The sequence below is a fragment of the Eretmochelys imbricata genome, chromosome 2 (assembly GCF_965152235.1).
Source record: "Eretmochelys imbricata isolate rEreImb1 chromosome 2, rEreImb1.hap1, whole genome shotgun sequence".
Lineage (NCBI taxonomy): Eukaryota > Metazoa > Chordata > Testudines > Cheloniidae > Eretmochelys > Eretmochelys imbricata.
In genome coordinates this window covers 9,176,303-9,197,807 of record NC_135573.1, presented here as the reverse complement: position 1 = coordinate 9,197,807, position 21,505 = coordinate 9,176,303, and the positions used below count along the sequence as shown (strand labels likewise).

Below are 21,505 nucleotides of genomic sequence, written 5' to 3'. Positions count from 1 at the left end.
GCTAATCACTGTTCTAATCGCAGACAGCTGGGATGTGTAGGCTTTGAACTCACTCCCGTTCAGCAAAGGCAACAGAGCAGGGGGCTGTCGGCCATGTGTCGGCTGGAGAGCAGGAAAAAAGTCCTCTGCTCCACTGGGAGTTACAGGGGGGCTTCAAGAAGAACAACAAACGTGGCTCTTGGCCTTCTAGCCTCAACCAGAGAGTCCCAGCTGAGCATCCTAAACAAACCAAAAGTACGGGCTCCCTTCTCCCCTTATGTATCAACTCTCCCCCTCCAAGTGAGCCCAAGGAAGACAAGAGCTCTTGTTGTTTACAATTAAAGGGAGTGATAAGAAAGAAGGATCCATGTGTGGCCAGGAAAGATGCAGAATTCAGCCCTCAGGTTATGCTGTTTTATGAATTCCTTTAAGGACACATGCTCGAGGGAGGTTTGAAACCTATTCGTCTGGTGTTGCAGTGTCCAAGAGACAGCCTTTGTCCTTACCCTTTGTGGTAGACTCACTAGCAATCCAATCTATGCATCAGATATTTACAGAGAGCCAATCACTGTCATAATCTACACAGAGCTGGGATACCACAAGGTGGAAAGAGAAAGCAAAATCCATCCTAGTTTGTATCTGAAGCCTTAGGGAGGGCTGGGAAAGGAAGAGCTGGCTGGAAAGCAGAATTTCTGTCCCACAAAAAATTCCAACATTAAAAAAAAAATCATCCGGAATGGGGATGAAAAGTCAAAATTCCAAATATTTTGAAGAAAAAAAAATGCCAAAAAAATTTCAGTTCACAAACATCAAAACATTTCATCTCAATAATGTCAAAACAATACAAAATATTATACATGTAACATTGAAATATAACGTAATATAGAAGTCTACATAAAATGTTTTGACATTATCAAAATAGAACAAAGTTCAAATGAATCATTTCCAATTTTTCAGTCATAGTGGAAATTGAAAGCTTCCCATGAAAAGTTGAGATTTTGACAAAATTACATTTTCTGACAGAAAATTCTTCCATCAAAAATGTTTCAACCAGCTCTAGACGAGGGTTCTGGAGGTTTCAGAAGTTCTCTTTGTTCATGTCCAGCCCACCGATGAGTCCTCAAAAGGGAGAATAGTTCTTTCCACGGTGCGTGAAACCCAGGCTACCATCGACTCGGGGTTAGGCCCACTCTGCAGTCTGAGGTGTGATAGCAGCGTGGAGAGACACAGGGCCGGATTTAGGGGCAGATGACCCAGGTGACCGCCTGGGGTGCCAGACTTGGGGGGCCTGGGCTCAGGGTGCTGAAAGATGTTCAGAAGTTTAACAAATGGAGGAGGGGCGCCGGAGACGCTCCTTGCCTCAGGTGCCATTTGGTCTAGGGCCGGCCCTGGATAGACATACCCACTCTAGCAGCGGGGTGACGCGGGATCCAGCGTGGGCTGTACAAGCCCTTTGGGGACCCCAGACACAGATTCGAGTGGCTAACCTGTGCTGAAGCCCAGGGCCTGTGTTTTAACTGCTATTACTAGCCCAGGGGAAGCTAACGCCAGGGCATCTACCTGTGCTGCACTCACACTTCAGTTTGCCGAGTAGACAAACCTTGGGACATATCCACAGGGACAGCCCTAAGCACAGGACTAACATGAAAGGGAGAACACTAGGAACCATTGAACAGAGCCAACAGAAGTGTCCAGTCTCCTGGAGAAAACTGAACTAGCCAGAGCGCTGCAGGTGGATTGTAACACGGAGGAGAGAAGAGGCGGGACAGACTAGGTGGGCCAGAGAAAGGACACTTGGAAACGAGGCAGATGGCTCAGAAATCAGCGGGCAGAAAAGAAGTGGCTGAAGTCAATGTTCACCACTGGATGAGGATCGGGATTATCAGGACTGATGGAAGAGTAAACGTCAGCGGGCAGCCACCGTCTCAGTGAGTAGAAGAGCAGCTGGTGGCAGTTCCTGAAGGAGTTTCATGAAGGACGGAAGCTGATAACTGTGGGGTTGGCACAATGTTCTTCCATCTATTGGACTCTGAAAACACTCACCGAGATAGCTATAGCCAGTGGCCAGCATGTGCCAAGAGTGCCTGATAAATAGCTCAGTGCTCCGGGGTTAGGACTTGTTGTCCATTGAAGAAATGGGGGAACTTCTGTCTCTTTAAGGAGAACACAGGTGCTAGAGAGGGACTTCTGGCTGACCTCCCTCTGGGACCCTTCTGCATGCATTGGGTCTGGCTTTATGCATGTATTATGGAAACTCCCATAGGTCTCCTGGTTGCATGAATTCTAAAGCACTTCAGCTCGCTGCAGGTAGATATGGCAAATAGAGAGACACAAACTGGGCCAGAGGGAGGTCTGACAGGAGATGCGGGAGTGGTGCTTGAGTTTATTTTGTCTGTAGGCCAGTTACCAAGAGACGCGGAGTCTGTCTTCCCAGTACACCTCTTGATTTCCACTTGCATTTTTTTTTCTCTATGTACTCCCCGTGCTTCCTGTTTCCCCATTGCCAGAACCCCTGGCATGCAGACCCCAGGCAAATCCCATTCCCCACGGCTGGAACTGCCTCCCAGCCCAGTAACTGCAATGTACTCCTGTGTCTTTTGCCTAGTCTGCAACTAGGAGGAGGGGCAGCAAGTGAAGCACCAGGAAGCCAGAGCAGACAGAAGGGTGAGATAAGCAGGCTGGGAGAAGGAGTGAATGAGTGCTGAGGAGGGAAAGGCAGTCTTCAGAGGAGGGAAGGAGGGCTGGCCAGTTCTCTTGCCTCTGCGCTCAGGGCTTAAAGAGCCATGATATTAGATTAATTCCCAGTACAGCAGTCAGTACTAGGGCAACAAAAATAATTAGGGGTCTGGAACACATGACTTATGAGGAGAGGCTGAGGGAACTGGGATTGTTTAGTCTGCAGAAGAGAAGAATGAGGGGGGATTTGATAGCTGCTTTCAACTACCTGAGAGGTGGTTCCAGAGAGGATGGTTCTAGACTATTCTCAGTGGTAGAAGAGGACAGGACAAGGAGTAATGGTCTCAAGTTGCAGTGGAGGAGGTTTAGGTTGGATATTAGGAAAAACTTTTTCACTAGGAGGGTGGTGAAGCACTGGAATGTGTTACCTAGGGAGGTGGTAGAATCTCCTTCCTTAGAAGTTTTTAAGGTCAGGCTTGACAAAGCCCTGGCTGGGATGATTTAATTGGGGATTGGTCCTGCTTTGAGCAGGGGGTTGGACTAGATGACCTCCTGAGGTCCCTTCCAACCCTGATATTCTATGATTCTATGAGAGGCCCTGGCTATTATCTAGTAGGTGTATTTTTCTCTGAGTCATCCCACGCTCACCCAGAGACAGGGCAAGAGAGACCTTGTAAATCAGAGGTTGAGCAGAACATCCCTGGGCTGTTTAAGACCTGAGCCAATTTTACAGGTTTCTTTTTTAATGTATATAGTACCACAGAGCTTTATGGGGGCCAATGAAATGATTGCCTGGAAACAGCATAGTGCACAAAGGAATGGTAGAAAAGAACATCTCTGGGCTGCATCTGGAACACCCCTGACCGCACTGCCAAAGGGAAGGTAACAGAGCAGAAAAGCGTTTCCCTGCCTTCACAGCTGACAGCAGACGCAATCGAGGAGGAAAGCACACGTCATCTGGAAGCTGGAATGCCGTCCATGCAAACAGCCGCCTGCACACAAGAGTCATTTTTCTTAGATGTGTTTCCCCTCTTGTTGGAGTGGAAAAAATTCCCCTGCATTCAGGTGGACAGATGCTCGGCCCACCAGGCCAGCCTTGGGCGAAAGGAGAGCACTAATGGGTTCCAACTGAGCAACGGCTGAATGCTTGGGGACGGGAGGGGACTGAATACTGGTGAGAAAAAGGGGTGGGCAAGAAGTTCTCAATCTTGAGGTCTATTTGATTGTGAAATGGTCCCCGCTAGGGAAGTGACAGGAACCCCATTGCTTGGGACAGTTGAAACAGCCTGGAGAATACCCTGTAGGGAAGAAGCCTGGACGGAAGAGAATGTGGACTAAAGCAGGAATTCCCCATGTATTTCACAGAGTGGATCACAGCTTCTCTGGGATCCACAGTGGGAGATGCTATAGAAGGGCAAAGTGGTTCCAGTGTATTAACAGCGATCAGCATAGTAGCAATGCAGCAGACTCGCTCCAAGTCTAACGTGCCATGGGTACTTTTTTTTGCCAATATCAGCTTTTAAACGAATGGTGGCAGTGGGGCAAGAGCCAGTCCCAGGCGCGGCCCTGTTCAGAATTACCATTCGGCTGAAGAAACGGAAGAGGAGACTTCAAGGGCAATGACGCTCCCCCCTACCATGCCCCCATATGTGCACATACCCCTCCAGGGACATTGGGATCTGCCTTTCCAGCCAGCAGCAGTCGGATGATCTCCTCCTTCGAGTGGGCAGCAGCCACATGTAAAGCATTTCGGCCATTCTGGAAGGGGTCAGAGAAGGAGCAGTTAGCAACACGCCTTCAAAACCTCAGCAGCAGCTATAGCCAGCACAGTTTCAACTACTCAGTCCTGCAGGGATGGGTTTCCTCTCTCAACCAGATGGGCAGCCCACCAGAATGAAGAGCTCTGTTTAGCCATGGAGAAGGCCCAGGATAGAGACATCTTTCCTACCCAGCTCTGCTAACCTGCCTCAACACTGGCCTGGAAGGACCATCTGTCAGGCTGTGAATGGTCTCTTGCAACATATGTTAACTCCTTATGCTTAAGTCTGTTCCACCTTGCGTTTAGCTGTGAAACCTTCCCCAGACCTGAAGAAGAGCTCTGTGTAGCTTGAAAGCTGGTCCCTCCCACCAACCGAAGTTCGTCAAATCACAGATATTCCCTCACCCACCTTGACTGTCTCTCTAGGCATTTATGCCATAGTAATCACTGTGCTATCTGAGCACCTGACATTGTACCTAAGGAAGGAAGGGTAATTTGCTCTCCAGCCCTGTGCTGGGAGGACAAGTATTGACGTCTCTAACAATTAGGGGGCCAGTGGAGGATCACAAATTGTGCGGTGGGGACGCAGCTCAACAGGGAATAAGACAGAGAGCTCCAAGCTCAAACCGTTGGCAGATGGAAACTACTTTGGGTCAGTTCTGACCTGGGACAGATTTCAACCACCTAGAGGCTGAAGCCCTGAGCCCTGCTTACAAAACAGCAACCTGCCATGCATGCTTACTGAGAGCCTTCCAGTTTTCACAGCCATCACTAGAACTGCATTAAAACCCTACGTTACAGGTCCGGGAACTCTCTACAGTGGTTTAGCCAGCCAAGCATCTCAGTTGTTAACACTGATATCAGACTCCCAGATATATTATTTCCATAACTGGCAATTCTACCAATAGAGTTGATACCAATCAATGTCCTGAATACAATGCTCTCCCCCCGCAACAAAACAGCAAAGACCCAGTAAGTAGGCGATCCAACCCACAATCTCTCCACATTGGATGATTTAGTAATCACCAATCACAGCTATTGCTACTAAAAATAATCAGCTGGTGGCCAGCCAGCTAACAGAGGGAAAAATCTCTCTGGTGGAAAACTGTATCAGGAACTGAGCTGCTAAACAAAGATCATCCAGGCAAATCTCCACACTGCAATAAATAAATAATAAAACATATCACCCTTTTATAGCACCCGTCACCCAAGCAGCTCCAAGACCCCTGAATTTAGCAAATCACTTAACATTAAGACCCATTGAAGGCAGCGAGATTGAAGCACACGCTTGAGTGCTTTGCTGAATTGGGGCCTATGCACTCAAACATTCACTGACTTAAGCCTATGAGAACAATGAATACAAAGATTGCAAGTATAAAAGATGATTTGTTCTGTTCTATCCTACCCAAGATTCTAGGTAGTCCGATAGCCCCTCCTTGTCGTTTAGCTAAAGAAAATGGATTTGAAACCACTTTTCTAATGTATGGGCTTTATTAACTACCTCCAATAGATAATAACTAATACGATCACAAAACACATAATCAGATAACTACTGCTAAACTTACTGTAACATTCCCTGTCTAACGCACAACAGAACAATCAAAGAGAAAATAAATTCATCAGACAATCATCACATGAATATCAAATAAATCAATGCTCCTCCTCCCAAATCTACCTAACATCCTGAGATGACGGTCTTTTTTATTTTTTGCCATTGCCAACCCCTAAATTAAAATACCTGATTAAGGTCACTAAATTACTTACAAAGTAAAGGGTCTGGGCCAACAGTCTACATAAGCTCAAGGGTTTCAGATCTCATCATCCAACTGGAGCATCTCCTAGATCCTCAAACCACGGGAGCCATCCAATCCCTGTGTGTGCCAAACATAGGGCATGTCTTCACTATGGGCTAAATCGGCGCCTCTGCGATTCATACAGCAGCATCATAAAATCATAGAATCTCAGGGTTCGAAGGGACCTCAGGAGGTCATCTAGTCCAACCCCCTGCTCAAAGCAGGACCAATTTCCTCCAATTTTTGCCCCAGATCCCTAAATGGCCCCCTCAAGAATTGAACTCACAACCCCGGGTTTAGCAGGCCAATGCTCAAACCACCGAGCTATCCCTCCCCCTAAAATCACAGAATATCAGGGTTGGAAGGGACCTCAGGAGGTCATCCAATCCAACACCCTGCTGAAAGCAGGACCAATCCCCAATTTTTTTGCCCCAGATCCCTAAATGGCCCCCTCAAGGATTGAGCTCATAACCCTGGGTTTAGGCCAAGGCTGAAACCACTGAGCTATAGCTTCTTCATCGATTCAACAAGTCTGATGAAGATGCAATAAGTAGATGGGAGAGTCTCTCCCACTGACTTAATCAATCCACCTCAATGAGAGGCAGAGGCTATGTCAATGGGAAAGCGCCTCCCGTCAACAAAGCACGGTGTAGGTACCGCTTTAAGTCGACGTAAGCTACATCAACTTAAGTTATCTAGTTTACGTACCTTAACTAGCATAACTGACATCGATTTACAGGATTAGTGTAGACAAGGCCTCTGTACTAAGCGTTTTGTCCCTCCGCTGGCCATCTGGCTGCCTGGAGCTTGACTCTTCTCTCCTTAATATAGTAATGTTTTGTAATTGCAGCTGCAATACGAGAGCCAGGGATGTCAGGATCTCTCTCAGCTTGAGGGACCATGGAACCATTAGGTCTCCTCAATGGAAAGGACAACTTTGCTGCATTAGATTTGCAGGGCAAGCGCAGGCCCTTGGGATGATCTGCACTGAATAACAACTTCATCATCTAACTCTTACACAGGGCGTTTCATCCCTAGATCTCAAAGTGCTATACTAAAGAGATCAGTATCATTACCCCCATTTACAGATGGGGAAACGGAGGCCCAGAAGACCAGTGGCAGAACTGGGATTAGAACCTAGGTCTGTCTCCCAGTTCAGTGCTCTGAGCAATATCCCAGGCACGAGAAGGCGTTTTCTATATACTTAAAGACAGAGTATGGCAGAAAAATGGGTTATTAACTCTCATCCTGTGCTTTTCCCCCTTGCCAGCATGCACTGGAAAAAGCTCATCTTCCCTGAGGGAGCTTCACCTTTCTTCTAGCCTCCTCCTCTGCCACAGCCCCCTTTGCCTGCTCCCACCATCAAACCCATCCCTCAGGAGCTATGCCCTGCCTGCATGTTGCTGCTCCCAGACCCAGGGGAAGGTTAGGACCCGGCCCTGAGACAGGACGTTCAATCTAGACAAATGCAAAGTACTATATGAGGCAGGAAACATCGACTTCAGAACTGCAGCACAGGGTGTATCTGGCTGGGCGGTAGTACTCTTGAAAAGGCTCCGGGGGTTACAGTGGATCACAAATTGAACATGAGCCAAGAATGTGATGCAATTGCAGAAAAGGTGACTATCACTCCAGGAATGTATCAGCGGGAGTTTCCCTTGTGTAAGACAGCGGCCGTAGCTGCCCTGCTCCACTCTGCACTGATAAGGTCTCAGCTGGAGTATGGTGCCCAGTTCTGGGTGTCACGTTTTAGGAAAGATGTGGACAAAGTGGAGAGCCCAAAGGAAAGCAACACAAAAGATAAAAAATTTATAAAACCTGACCTCTGAGAAAAGAAGAGTGAGGGGGGACCTGATAACAGTCTTCAAATATGTTAAGGGCTGTTATAAAGAGGACGGTGATCAGTTGCTCTCCATTGAAGGTAGGACAAGAAGTAATGGGCTTAGGCTACAGCAAGGGAGATTTAGGTTAAATATGAAGAAAAACTTTCTACCTATAAAAGGAGTTCAGCTCTGGAAGAGGCTTCCAAGGGAGGCTGTGGAATCCCCGTCTTTGGAGGGTTTTAAGAACATGTTGGACAGACCCCAGTCGGGGACGGTCTAGGTTTCCTTGGTCCTGCCTCAGTGCAGGAGGCTGGACTGGATGACTTCTTGAGGTCCCTTCCAGCTTGACATTTCTCTGATTCTATGTCAGGAATAGGGCAATGGGAAGTTGGGTGGTTCTGGGTGGGAGAGAGCAAAGGTGGTGACAGAGAGAGAGGGAGCAAACGGAGAGCAGGGAAAGCAAGGAGAAACTGAGGGAGACACTCCAAGGATAACCTCATGTAATGCCTGGTGGCCGAGGACGGCTAGGGGAAGGGCCCAGAGCAATAGTCAAGTGTGCGTGGGTGCTGGGGTAGTTGGGCTGTTGATTGGTATCAGAAGGAGTCTGGGGCAATGGTCAGAGTCCTCACAGCGGTCAGTAGCTGGAAGACCCAGTCTGAGGGGCAGGATCGGTGGATTGGGAAGGGGAGGTCAGGCAAGTCAGCAGGGGCAACAAGGTAGGGCCAGGGGAGGCAGTTTAGTCAGCAGGCAATGGTCCGTTGCTCAGACAGCTTCCTCTTCCTGTTGGAGCCTTTATATGGTCCAGGTACCCAACAAGAGTGCTGCCCGTCCATCCAGTCATGGCTTCTGTGGTCTGTAGGCCTTCAGCACTAAGGCTGTTGGTGAGGGGTAGCGGTTCAGTGCCCCACCGTAGTACAGCCGCTAAGGTTGTTGCCTAAGGACCTGGCAAAGCTGGGCTCAGTAACGAGGCCCTCAGTAGGGGGAGCCCAGATCCTCAGGCTGGCCCAGGGGAACCTTGGCTCTGAAGTGAGCCTCTGCTTCCTACTCCACAGGGCTGGCTGCATTTTGTTGTTTCCTGGTGAGTGGTCAAGGACTAGTACATCTCTGGGCTGTAAAAACATGTTGGCTGCTATTATTTATTATGTAATTATGATCGCACCTAAGGACCAGCGCCCTCTTGCGCTAGGGGCTGCACAAACACAGAACAGATAGCTATTCCCCACCCAAGAGAGCTTACAATCTAAATGTACAACTATAAAGAACAGGTGGAGACAGGTGGACAGATGAGGGACACAATGAGACCACAGTGGCTGGCATGATGGGCAGTGATCTCAGCACAGCAGCGGCCTAAATGTCAAGTGTTTTGTAGACCTCACAGGCTAAGGGGTAATATGGCCAAAGCAACAAGCCAGGAAAAGGATCTTTGCGACAGCCATTCGCGTGTTCTCAGGGTCAAGGCCCTGCCTGGTCTGTCCCCACCCTACCCATCATCTCTCATGAGCTTTGTGACAGCCAGAGGGGAGGAAGTTGCCGTAGGTGAGTCGTAAGATGAGGAGGGCCTAGACAATGGCTCTCGTTGTGTGGACAGAGAGGAAAAGCTGGATCCTAGAGATGTGATGCAGAAAGAAGCATCAGGAATTGGACATGGCCTGGATGCAAGCCCACAGATAGAGAAGAGCTGAAGAGGACGTCCAGGTTACAGGCCTGAATGATGACGAGGATGGGGGTGTTTCTCACAGAGACTGAGAAAGGCTTCTGACCTGGACTGTATCCAAGACGACAGTTCCTGTAGCCTGTTACCACCAGCCCTCCCTTAGTTCCCGCATACTACAAGAAATGGCTCTCGCTGCCCCTCTTCCCCATCAAGGCTGTGCAAACCTCAAGAGAAATCTCCTTCCAAGGCAGCATTTAAGGCTGGACTGCAAGATTTACTGTTGCTACAAAAGCTCCCAGGCCCGTGGTGCCAATTGAAGGTCCTCGTGGCAGAAGAAATGCCTCCAGCGCATCTTCCTGACCGATGACAGCTCCGTGCTGATGCAGTAAGAAGCTCGTCATTAGGCATGAAGGACTCTCGCCGGAGCAGTTTTGAAAGATCACTCAGGCTGATACTGACAAATGTCAGCTGAGAGGGGATTTGTCTAGCTGCTCTCTGCTCAACAGGCTGTGACATTATTACACAGAGATCAAGCTTGGTAAACGCTTGCTGTTATTCCTAAACCTGGTGCTAGATCTGCCTGAGTGAGACACAGCATGTCATTTCCCTCGTCTCTCTGTCTCTGGGATAGCTCAGGGCAGGGAGACTCCTATTTATTATGCACTCACATTTCTCTGACATTTTTATTTCTGAGCTTGTTTATTGGCTGCTGTGTAGTCCAGTGAATGGAGCACTGGTCTGGGAGTCAGGAGTTCTGATTCTCTAGTCCCCACTCTGCTACTGACCTGCTAGGCATTCCTCTGCAAGTCACTTCGGTTTCCCCTTCCCACCCTTTGTCTGTCTTGTCAACACAAACTTGCAGGAATTTCAGATTAAGAACACTGTATTTCAGTTTTGCTTAAACCTGTTCCTAATGGATTGTCATTGAACTCAGCTGATCCTGGTTGCACTGCTATAGGAATGCCCAGGAAACCTTTTGCACCTCACTTTAAAAATCACACTTAAGTTAATCTGGTGTAACTGTATGTGGACAAGCTCTTCAGTTATAAGCTTCTTGGGGCAGGAACTGGCTCTGACTATATATGCTTGTACAGCCCCAAGCACACTGAGGTCCTAGCTGAGGTTGTGGTCATTAGGTAGCACCATGTTATAAAAGATAAATAATAATTTATGTTTGCACAAGTATTCAAAAGTTACTCTGTATCTGACCAATTGCAACTTGGCAACAAAGTCACATGATATTGTTTCTGCTCCATGACTGGAAGAATGCAAGAGTGCTTTTAGTGTGAATACTAGGGCGTATGAACTTAAATGACTCTTTCTGGGAACACTCATAGGTGAAATCCACAGACATACACAATGCGGAGTTTAGTAGACGCAAATTCACTCAGAAGTCCCATTCAAATCTCCCCAGGTCCCCCAGCAAAGAGAGGTGAAGTGAGGACTCAAGATTCCTTATGTAAGAGACTAACACTTGGAAAACCCACTTTCAGAAAAGTTTGTCTCCAGGAAAGAGCAAAATCAAAGCCATTGAGGCTGGAATATTCTTTGAGGTCTCTCCTCCCAGACTCACTTCCATGGGCTACTGGTGCAAACCAAACCCTTCAATCTCAGACCCAGTCCCAGGACAAAGTCAAAGGTGGTAGGGGGGGTATAATCGTACAAGAGAGATACCACCAAAGCCACTCAGATCTACCCCAAACCATGCTCCTCATCAGTTGAGCATGAGTTGAAGGAGATTGTCTTAAATCGTGACAAAGGAAGGGTTAAAAAAGAGATTTTAAACCTCTCATTGAAACCCACATGGGAAAATCCTTCCTCACTAGTAAATGCTTTAAAACCCTGCCTTCACATGGATCCCCAAAGGAATCTTCACACCAAAGAGGAGAGGGGCTTGGCAGGTGGAGGAATTGCACTGTTCTTACTGGGGCTTCTCTGGAGGGTGTCTCTGGGGTGACCTAGTGGTGAGAGACCAGGACTAGGAGCCAGGACCTGTTTCTAATCCTCATTCTGAAACTGAGGGCCAGATTCTGATCTCAGTTAGACTGGTGGTGTCAATCCAGCATAACTCCAGAGGAGTAATGTTAACGTCACAAGAACAGACTCGAGCCCCAATTCCTGTTGTGACCTGGGATAAGTCACTTAGCATCTCAGTTCTAGTGTAAAGATGAAGGTTAACAATACTTAGCCTCGCACACCCAGAGGGCTGGTCATTCCCGCAATGGCATTTCATCCGCTCCCAACGTTGCTTTAGAGCTCAGACGACTTGTGTACGTGTTGCAGCTTCAGAATGCTCCCACTGCAGCAGCCAGCCCACCTCAAAGGGCTCTTCGTTTTTGGCCAGGTCTACAAGCACATGAGACAACCTACGCCAGGGATTAATTAGCTCTTTCCACCTCCCAGGGACAGCTGAGGAGCAGTAATCTTCATGAAAATCACCTCCTGGAGGGCAGCAGAGATGCTCACCAGCGACTTTGTTTCTAACGCATGGAATTTCTGCAGTCCCTGCTCCAGCTGCACTGACTCTGAGCTTCCCCACGGGTCCTTTCCACAGCCGCTAACTGTACGGGGCACTGAAGCACTAAGCAGGTCTATGGGACTCCGTTTGAATCAGAAGAGGCTCCCGGCTTTGCCTGGTGTCTGCAGGGCAGGGCAGACACATGCAGCTCCATCACGTGCAAGATATGAACGTGCACTGCTGGAGGCAGCTCCCCTCTCCCCCGGCCACTGCAGAGAGGGACTGGCACTGAAAGCCGTGCCCTGGAGGATGCTGCTCTTCGGAAGTCCTTGGAGTCCTTGCCAAGCAGCAGGAGGCATCTCAGTGGGGAGGCTTGGAAGGTCAGCAGCTGATGCAGGTGGCTGGCCGCCTCGCTTCTGGGGCCCCTTTCAGGGCTGAGGAGAGCCGCTGGGTTTGCATTCCCTTCATGGGTCCAGATTAGCTCCTCAAGGCATTTCAAGAGCACTTCCAGGAAAGCTCTCTCCTGGCCCGGGGTAGGGAAGGATGGGAAAGGGTGGCCTTGCAGTTACCTCACATGCAGACTGGTCCCCTGGCCAGTGGCTGTTGGGAGTGTGTGCTGATAAGGCCGTTTACAGGGGATCAGACTCTGTGTCCAGCAGGACACATACTAGGGCAAAATCTGCCATGACAATGGGCCTGGGCCAGAGTGGTAAAGCTATTTGGGTGCCTACAGATGCCTAGCGGAAGATGCCTAGGCACTTTTGAAAATCTGTGATAATCAGGGTCCAGACACGCCAGGGGGAGAACAGGGGGGCTGAACCCCAAAGAATATGCAATTGAATCAACTGACTGTACACACTATTCCTGTACTATGAAAGTGTATCGGGTAAGGTCTTTTAGGAAAGCCGGTGATGCAGGGGTGATTAATGTAATTGGGAAGTGGGTGTATTTACGTGATATGAGGAACTCTGGACACTCACTGATATTATGCTTTAAAGTCTGGGACCGAATGATGGGAGGAACGGGTTTTCACCCAGAGACGAGGGAAGGCAGCTATCTGCCAGCCCCCAATGGAAATTAAGCATTATGGAATCAAAACAATGGAAGCCCAATTAACATACAAGTCAGCAGGGGGATGGGAAGGGAAGAACAGCAGATCAGCCTGACTCTAGGGACTAAACAATGAGTTTGGGGAAACATGAGCAGAAGCAAAAAGCCATTTCGGCCTCCATCACTGAGGGGACAATAGGCTATAGCACGCTTCGAGCCTGGGACAGTTGGGTGCCCCGGTTTGGGGACTAGGGATTGTGCTCGATAAGGAAACTGCTTAGGCAATGGTTGCAAGTTGCTAGAATTCAAGTTTGAGTCACAAGAAAGCACATTTTGTTGTTTTTATTTGTAACCTTTCCTCTCTGTTTCCCTCTTCTGTGGGAGCCCTTCAACCTATGTTCTGTGCTAATAAAAGTAGGGTGGTTTTCTTACAAGCCCATCTCAGTGCTATGTATGAAAGTGAAGGGTAACATCCACAGCCGAACTATCAGGTTGGTGTGAGCTCTGGCTCTTTGGAGGCAGCGAACTGGGTAGCCTCTGTGAGGGCCCAGTGAGAGGGGCTGGACAATACAGAGGGGATGGCTTGACAGAGACTCCAGACTGGAAGGGCTGTAGGCGTCACCCTACAAGGGGCCACCAGGCTGGTGGAAGACAGGGTGAGGTCACTGTGCTAGTAGCAGGCTGCTGGTGGCAGGGCCCTGAGCCGAAACTTCCCAGCACAGAAGCACCCAGGGTCACAGGGCAGATGGAGACACAACCCCTTACTGGTCTGGGTGAACCCCCAAAGCGTCACACCACACATCCACATCTTTAGGTGCCTAAATAGCTTTGAAAGTCTGGCCCTTTGTTTCTCTGTCCACCAGCCTTCCAGACCATAGCGCCCTCTCCCACTGAGCAGGTGAACTGCGGCCCTTTCGCAAAAACATTTGAAAAACTAAATACCCAAAACATTACCAGACATGATCTGGGCTTAAAAAAGACACAGACACCCCACCGCTGTGGAAGGGAGTCCCAAGTAACAAATTGCAGAGCCACACAATATTTATCATGGACCCTTACCTTCTCTCCTCCTCAGCATGTCTATAGATGTACACAGATGTTTATTTCTGTGCACAAATACATAACAAATAAAGGCCAGTGCCTTGGACCAGACGACCTCCAGCTGGCACAAGCTGCCAGACTCCTTTAACCATGGGCTTTAGAGATGAAAATGACCTATTGCTTACTCACATCTCTGCTACTACAGGATTATTCCCATCATAAACACTCCTCCCTGCTCAATTCAGTCCAGTCCTAGATGATTCATACCATGGAGTTTTCCTTAGGCTCTTCCAATGTCTAATAGACCGTAACGCTAGGAAACATTTCCTGATATTCCTCATACGCTTTCCTAAGCTCAGGTTCAGTCCCTTGCTCTTTGCCATAAACAATTCCTCTCCCTCCTCCATGTCTATTTCATTCACATGCTGTCAGATGAAAGGCTCAGCTTGTTGTTAAGGCACTGGGGAGGTTCTCAGATAACATGGGTTCAAATCCCAACTCCGCCACAAGCTCGCTGTGTGCCCTTGGGCAAATCACTTCATCTCTCCATGTCTCAGTTCCTCACCTCTAAAATGGGGATCGCAATTCTTCCTTTGTCATGCCTATGTAGCTATTCAGCTCGCTGAGCAGGGACTGTCTCTCACTAGGTGTTTGTACAGCGCCCAGCATGATGGAACCTTGACCTCACTTTGGTGGTACCGTAATACAAACAATGAATGAGAATACTATCAGCAAACAATTATCAGATCCCCTCCTAGTGGTCACGTAGCCCATAACTCCATACTGTATGGAGTCCTTTAACATGAGTCTCTCTCTCCTTGCTCCACTTATTCCCATCAGGGCTATGGACAGCAAGATAGTAAGTGGTCTCTTACCTTAGTTTGGTCTGAAAGATTCACTCCCAGCTCCAGCAACCTCTCGACAATGGACAGCCTGTTCTCTCTCACCGCGATCATGAAGGGGGTCAGGCCTGACTCCTGGAGGAGACAAGACAGGCATTGCTGACTGAGTCCCTAGATGTCTGAGTCATCATGGACTATTGCTGCTCATTTCTTCCTAGAAAGGTCACCTTTCAGGCAACCACCACTTCAGCACCTGACCCCAGCTGCCATGCTGGTGCATGGGGAGGAAGGCTAAGATCTCGGGTAGCAAGGGTCCCAGCCCACACTGTGCTGTCTAAACATGAACAATTACCCTCAAAACCCACCTTCCGAGATCTTTCCAAGAGGTGAAAATGGAACTACTCAAGCACGATTCTATTTGGCCCAGTTTGAGATTAGAGCCGAGTCAATCAGGACTGTAAGAACTGCTAGGTTTGTCTTTACCCAGGCCTGGAGTTTCATTAGATTGCAGCTGTTTTAGGGCTGGAACAGCTTGGCCATCCTGTTCCCTCCTGAGGGAGCACTCTGCCTCAGGCATGCCTCAGGCGTGTCTCTGGGGGCTTTTCTTTTCTTAAGCCAGGTCTGTAAACCCTGTGCAATCCAGTGTGACCCAAAGCACCCCTTTATTCACACGCTGCACACTACTGTAATAATCTTTATACAAAATATGCCTTGTGAGACGTCAACTGAAAACTAACAACGCGCTAGGGAATAATATAGTGGTGAAAAGTAGGGAGCAACATTATACGTAAAGTTATGAATTCCCCCTGTATGACTATGTTAGCACATGTTCAAAACCAGACAGCCCTGCCTAGGCAAAAGATTTTAAAGCAGGTCTAGAATAACAAAGGGATGCGTGTTTACCCCAATTTACATATAAGTAGCAAACGGGATCATCAAGGCAGCAGGGGGAGGAGATGGCAGGAAACAGAATAATTTGCATTTCAGCAAACATAAATGGGGGAAGAAAGGGCGCAGAGCCTCCTTCATCACCAGACTCCATGTTGCTTTCCTCACTGCTTGAATAAACTTTACTTTGAGGCGTAACCTTCAGAAGACTCCAAGGTTCACCAGACTGTCAAAGAAAGGGCCAGAAAACCCCATGTTTTCTCTTTCACCTAAAACGACAAAGGCACCTGTGCTGTTATGCCTCTGGAAGAGGAGGAGGATCCATCACCATCTTGCTGGCAGACTACAGGTGTCGAAGGCCATCTTGCCAAACCCCTGAACCAAAACTTGCTAGATTAAGTTTGAGACTTTTAGAGGCGTGCTTTCACTTTCAGTTGCTGGTGACCATTTCTAATTTTCTCTCTCATACTTGAATTCACTTAAAACCCTATCTTCTTTTGTTCATAAACTTGTTTTTGCTGTTCATCTAAACCAACAGCATTGGGTTTGTACTCCAATGGGTGTCAACTCCAGTTAATGTGGCCAGCTGGGGTGTTGTGTCTGGTTAGAGGAGCGAATCAAATTATTTCTCTGAACTGTCCTGTAGAAGGGTGGAAATTACAGAGCACAAGGTTTGGGGACAATTCGGGACTGGGATTGCATTGGGGCACCCTGCAAGTAGCATCCAAGGCTGCTGGAAGCTGCAGACAGGCTGCTGGGGTCAGAACTGCTGTACCAGGGCTGTCTAGCACACAGGCCCTCCGGGTGTGACCTGCATGCTTGTAGGCTGGTTGTGAGTGGCCCAGGTTGGGAGCTACAAGAGCAAAGCATTGTGAGGCACCCAGGGTTACAGGGCCCGCAGTGACACACAAAAAATCAGGGCCTACTTTGGTAGATGAAGGTTAAATCCAAGTCCAGAGCTCTCGACCCTGAATGGCTAAATGCCCTCTACAGCTAGTGGCTCCAGTTAGCAGCATGGGCTCAAGACTCCAGGACTGTTCCATGCTGGGTGGCTTAGACAGCGCTGCTCAGCACACGTGGAGCACTCCAACAGACAGCCCCCTTTGGACGGGATGGTTCACAAACGCTATCCAATTAAATGATTCCTACTCCTCTGTCCATACTGAAGGCTGGTTTTGTGGCTGAGGCTCTGGGTTAGGGCTCAGTAAATCCAAGTTCAATCCCTGGCTCTCCCTCAGACATTGTGTGAGACTTCGGGCAAGTCACCTAACCTCCCTTCACCTGCGCTCTCCATTTCTAAAACGGGGGCGGTAAAGCTTCCTTTATCTGCCATGTCTATTGAGACGGGAAACTCTTCAAGGCAGGGACCGCCTCACTATGTGTTTGCACAGCGCCTAGCACAATGAGGCCGGGATCTCAGTCGTGGTCCTGCATGCACACAATAATAGTGAAACCACTGGCTAAAATATCCCTGTTCTTAACGAGGAGAAGCCATTCAGCGTGAACCACAACTAGGAAGGAGAATGGGAGCAGAGTCGTCAGTTCATGCAGGTAAGAGAGGATTTACCCGCCTATTCCAGCTAGTGGAATACTTTGCCTCCAGCAAGGGTGAATACTAGATGACGCAGACAGAGCCAAACCCCTGGCTCCCAAGGCACTTGACCATTTACGCACTGGAAAGAACCATGATTAGCTCCGGTGACTCCAGCCCTTCCCCTTCCTCCCTGCCTCCCACCGCCCCCCAAAATCATCATAACATCATTTATTCTTTTGTATCTGTCATACCACAAGCCAACGCTGAAATAGCTTCTTGGCTGTTGGCTACTTACTTGGTCAGTTTGGGAGATGGCTGGGTCCCCCTTGTCCATGCGTCTCAGGGTCTGCTCCAGGGTGATCCACTCCCCTTTGGTGGCCAGCTGCAGCACCCTGCTGCCAGAGGCGAACGATCCTGGGGGGCTGAGAGACGAACTGTTCTCGGACATTTTCCTTCTCTTCCCCCAACTCAGATTCTTTTCAAGGTCAGTCCTTGCACGGCTCCTTGTAGGGAATCATATTTCTGCTCTCCTCGGCTGTGCTGGGAGAAGGCGTCTTAGGCAGCGACTGATGTCAATCTCTCTTTCTTTTGCTCTCTCTTGGTAGGAGGTAATTGCCCCCCCCCCTACTTTCCCCCCTATTCTCTATTGATTCAGACTCTTCCAATCAGAGGGACCTTTCAGCTCAGGCTCTGGTTAAACTTTTCTAACTCCTCCTTTGTGTCCCGGTTACCTTGACATCAGCCTCCTGCAGGGGGGTGAGGTGGGGGTTGGGTTTTCTGCCCGTTAAAAAGCTGCCTTTATCAATTTTCCTACAGGAGCTTAATTCAGTCAAGTTCACGGGCCTGAGGTAGGAAAAACGCAACTCATTCTCGTGAGGATTGCATCTCATCACCATCCTACAGTGAGCCGGATTCGAAGAGTTACTGCTGCGGCTTGGCCTTTCTTGCTCGAGACAGGCCCAAGATGTCACCCTCCAAGAGCTGAATTTGCCCACATGCACTTGGGTTCAGAGTCAAGGGTTTTAAGCCATTTCCCGCCAACCATTTTCTTGGGCATTTTTTGTTGAAAAAGCCGCCAGGATCCCACGTGATCTAACAGCAGCAGATTCTCCCAGGGCTTATAATTTCAATGGGGAGGAGAGGGTGGGAGGCAGGAATTCAAGCCATAGGACTGGAAAGGACATCCTGTGTCAGGCAACCCCATCATACAAACTTCTTAATCACTGTATCAAGCTCCATTGTAAAACAAGTTAGAAAAGCGTATCCACGTTCACAGCCGTTGCACGCAGAAAGAGCCGAATGCGGTTTGCTTTCGATCAATATCTTTTTCACACCTCCCTTCTTTGCTTATGGCAAGTAGACCCGCTTCACCTCCCTCCAAAGGAGCAGACAGAGAGCCCTGCCAAGTGAGACGGGAGCTCGGTCTGACCTGCCATGATGAGCAGCAGGGTTCTGGGCAGTTAGCCCAGGACACTCTGCATGTATCTATTAGTAGTTATCTGTCTGGCCACAATGTGCCAGGTGCTTTCCAGACATACAAGGGATGGTCCCTGCCTGGAGGAGCTTATGGTCTAAGGACGTGGAGATCTGGGAAGGGAAAGAACAAAAAGAATTTTTCAGTACGAGTCAAGAGGCACCACGAGCTCTCTGGCCGCATTACAGATAAACCAGGCACAGTGAGCTTTAACAAATAAATCAATCTTGAGCTTCACGAGACATATCCAGCTCCCACCTTAATTTAAACTAGAGATGGGCCCAGCCCCAAACCCTAGAACCAACCCACCTTGAACTGCGGGAGGGTGTCAGGCACTGAGCCTCCATCTCCAATCCAATTTCACTGCTCACCCAAATTTCTGAGCAAACCCCTGGGCTCCCCACATCCTGAACTTTCGAGTCATTGGCGGGAAGGGAGGGGGTTGAACATTAGACCCAGATTCCAAATGGGCCTTAGCGCATTCTATAGCTACACACCTTTAGGGGGGCTTTGCAGACAAGCTGCACCCCCACGGTGATAGGTGCTGCCCACACAGACAAGATCCTGCCCCAAAGAGCTCAGTGTAAGATGAGAAGCCACACAGAAAGGCGGGAGGAGAGAGAGGGAAAAAAACCCAATCCAAATAGATACATAACAAATTAATATCAGGGATCCCCAAGTGAGCCTCAACCCAGAGGAAGGCTGGCCCAATGGTTAGGGCACAGGCTGGAGACTTGGGAGACTGGGGTTCATGCCCCTGCTTTGCAACAGACTTCCTGTGTGACCCGAGGCAAGTCACTTGCTTCTTTGTGCCTCAGTTCCCAGTCTATAAAATGAGGATAATGGCACGGCCCTGCCTCACAGGGTCATTGTGAGGACAAGTACAGCAGTGACTGGGAGGGGCTCAGACACTAATGTGACGAGGGCTAAGTACCTAAGTCAGATAGATAGAACCTAGACCAAATGAGCTGGCTGGGCTTCTTATACGTGTCACAGCAAAGGTGGGGCTTGAGGAGGAGAGGAGTGTGGCCTTACAGGTCAGTTCAGGGAGGATGCTTTATGTAGGAGGAGAATGAACACAGCTTCAAGAAATGACAAAACTAGGGATCAAGGCTGGCGTCTTGGGCAGAGGGCACCATGAGAAGAGCAGAGCTGTGGCAGTCTTTGAAATTGAGGGCAAGCAACCTGACCTTCATGTGCTGGGAAAGGGATTTGGGGAGGGATGGGTTAAACCCACGAGAACATTTGGCAAGGCAGGCAGATGGCATCCGGCCTGTGGCAGGGAGGATGCCAATAGTAACAGACAGAGTTGGTCAGAAATTTTCAGATGCAACATTTTTCCATCAGAGGGCATCCAGGAAGCGCGTCTGATTTTGGAAACACCAAACTATAGCTGGGGGACAGTTTTGGTGTTTCTGAAATGAAATGGGGCAGGATTTCACTTCCAAGAAAGATGCTGGGGCATCGGCTTTGCATCCTGACTGGGAAGGAAAATATTTCCAAAACATCGAAACAGTTTGCAGAAGTGAAACTTAGTTCCCCCGCCAGCTCTAGTCACAGATACACCATGAGTTCAGTTTGAAGGCAAGTGATCAAGCAGGAGAGGTCAGAGAGACTGGCCCAAAAGGCGGGACTGATGGGAGGGGGCTGATCAGGAGTGGAGCGCTAGCTTTACGTACATTCACCCCAATAATGGCACTCGCACCGAATGCGGAGGTGTCTCGCCCCTCGCCTGCAGGGGAGGCCAGGTTAAATTTCCTGTAAACAGAGAGCCAGTGCAGGAACTAGGTTAGTGGGGTCTTACGTCTGGTGCACATATTTCTACGTCATCAGTCTATATCCTGATCCTACTTCTCTCCTAGCGGTGAGCCAGATTGCTGATTTTCTATACATCACACCTATCCAAAGGGTTTTTACTATCTTCTTTCCTGACCAGGCCCCAGGAGAGCTTAGTCACACACTGATTTCCCAAGTCGGTTCTCCTCCGCTGAAAACAATGATTTACAATAATTGCCTTAAAAAAGAAAATGTTCCAGTGACCTCTGGTGGCATCCCTGGGAATTAGTGGACAATACCATTGATTATTGAACTGTGCTGGCCAGGCCTCAGGCCCAGACTTGGCCTGAGCAGAAGGCTGAGCCAAGAGGATGCTCTGTTTAATTTCTTTGTTTGAAGAAATGTTCAGAACAGGTGACTGTGATTATAGAGGAGGATTTTAAGGCTGATCCTTTTGTTGTTTTGGGTCCATGACGCACAGCCTACATCTACACAGGCACTTTCGTCGCTAAAACTTTTGTCACTTAGGGGTGTGACCCCCCCCCCCCGCTTCACAACAAAAGTGCTGGTGTGGACAGAGCTTCATTGGCAGGAGTCGTGTTCTCGGTGACGAAGCTCCTGCCCCTCGTTTGAGGTGGTTTTAGTTTGTCACTGGGAGAGCTATCTCCCGGCGATAAAGAGCGGCCACACAGCGCACCTTCCATGATATGGGGGCGATCGTATCAAAAGCTTTGCTACAGTCAAGGTATATCATGTCC

General features: G+C 48.9%; 1 protein-coding gene across 1 annotated transcript in view; it reads right to left on the bottom strand.

Annotated features, from left to right (window-relative positions):
• The window catches only part of LOC144261435 (uncharacterized), a 75,342-nt gene extending 57,397 nt beyond the window's left edge, over positions 1 to 17,945 (bottom strand). The window contains exons 1-3 of the mRNA XM_077810999.1: positions 17,793 to 17,945; positions 15,109 to 15,210; positions 4,315 to 4,413 (exon numbers count right to left, since the gene is read on the bottom strand). Coding sequence (XP_077667125.1) covers positions 4,315 to 4,413; positions 15,109 to 15,210; positions 17,793 to 17,945 — 354 coding nt within the window. The remainder of the gene's footprint in view (positions 1 to 4,314; positions 4,414 to 15,108; positions 15,211 to 17,792) is intronic.
• Positions 17,946 to 21,505: the final 3,560 nt, after the last annotated feature.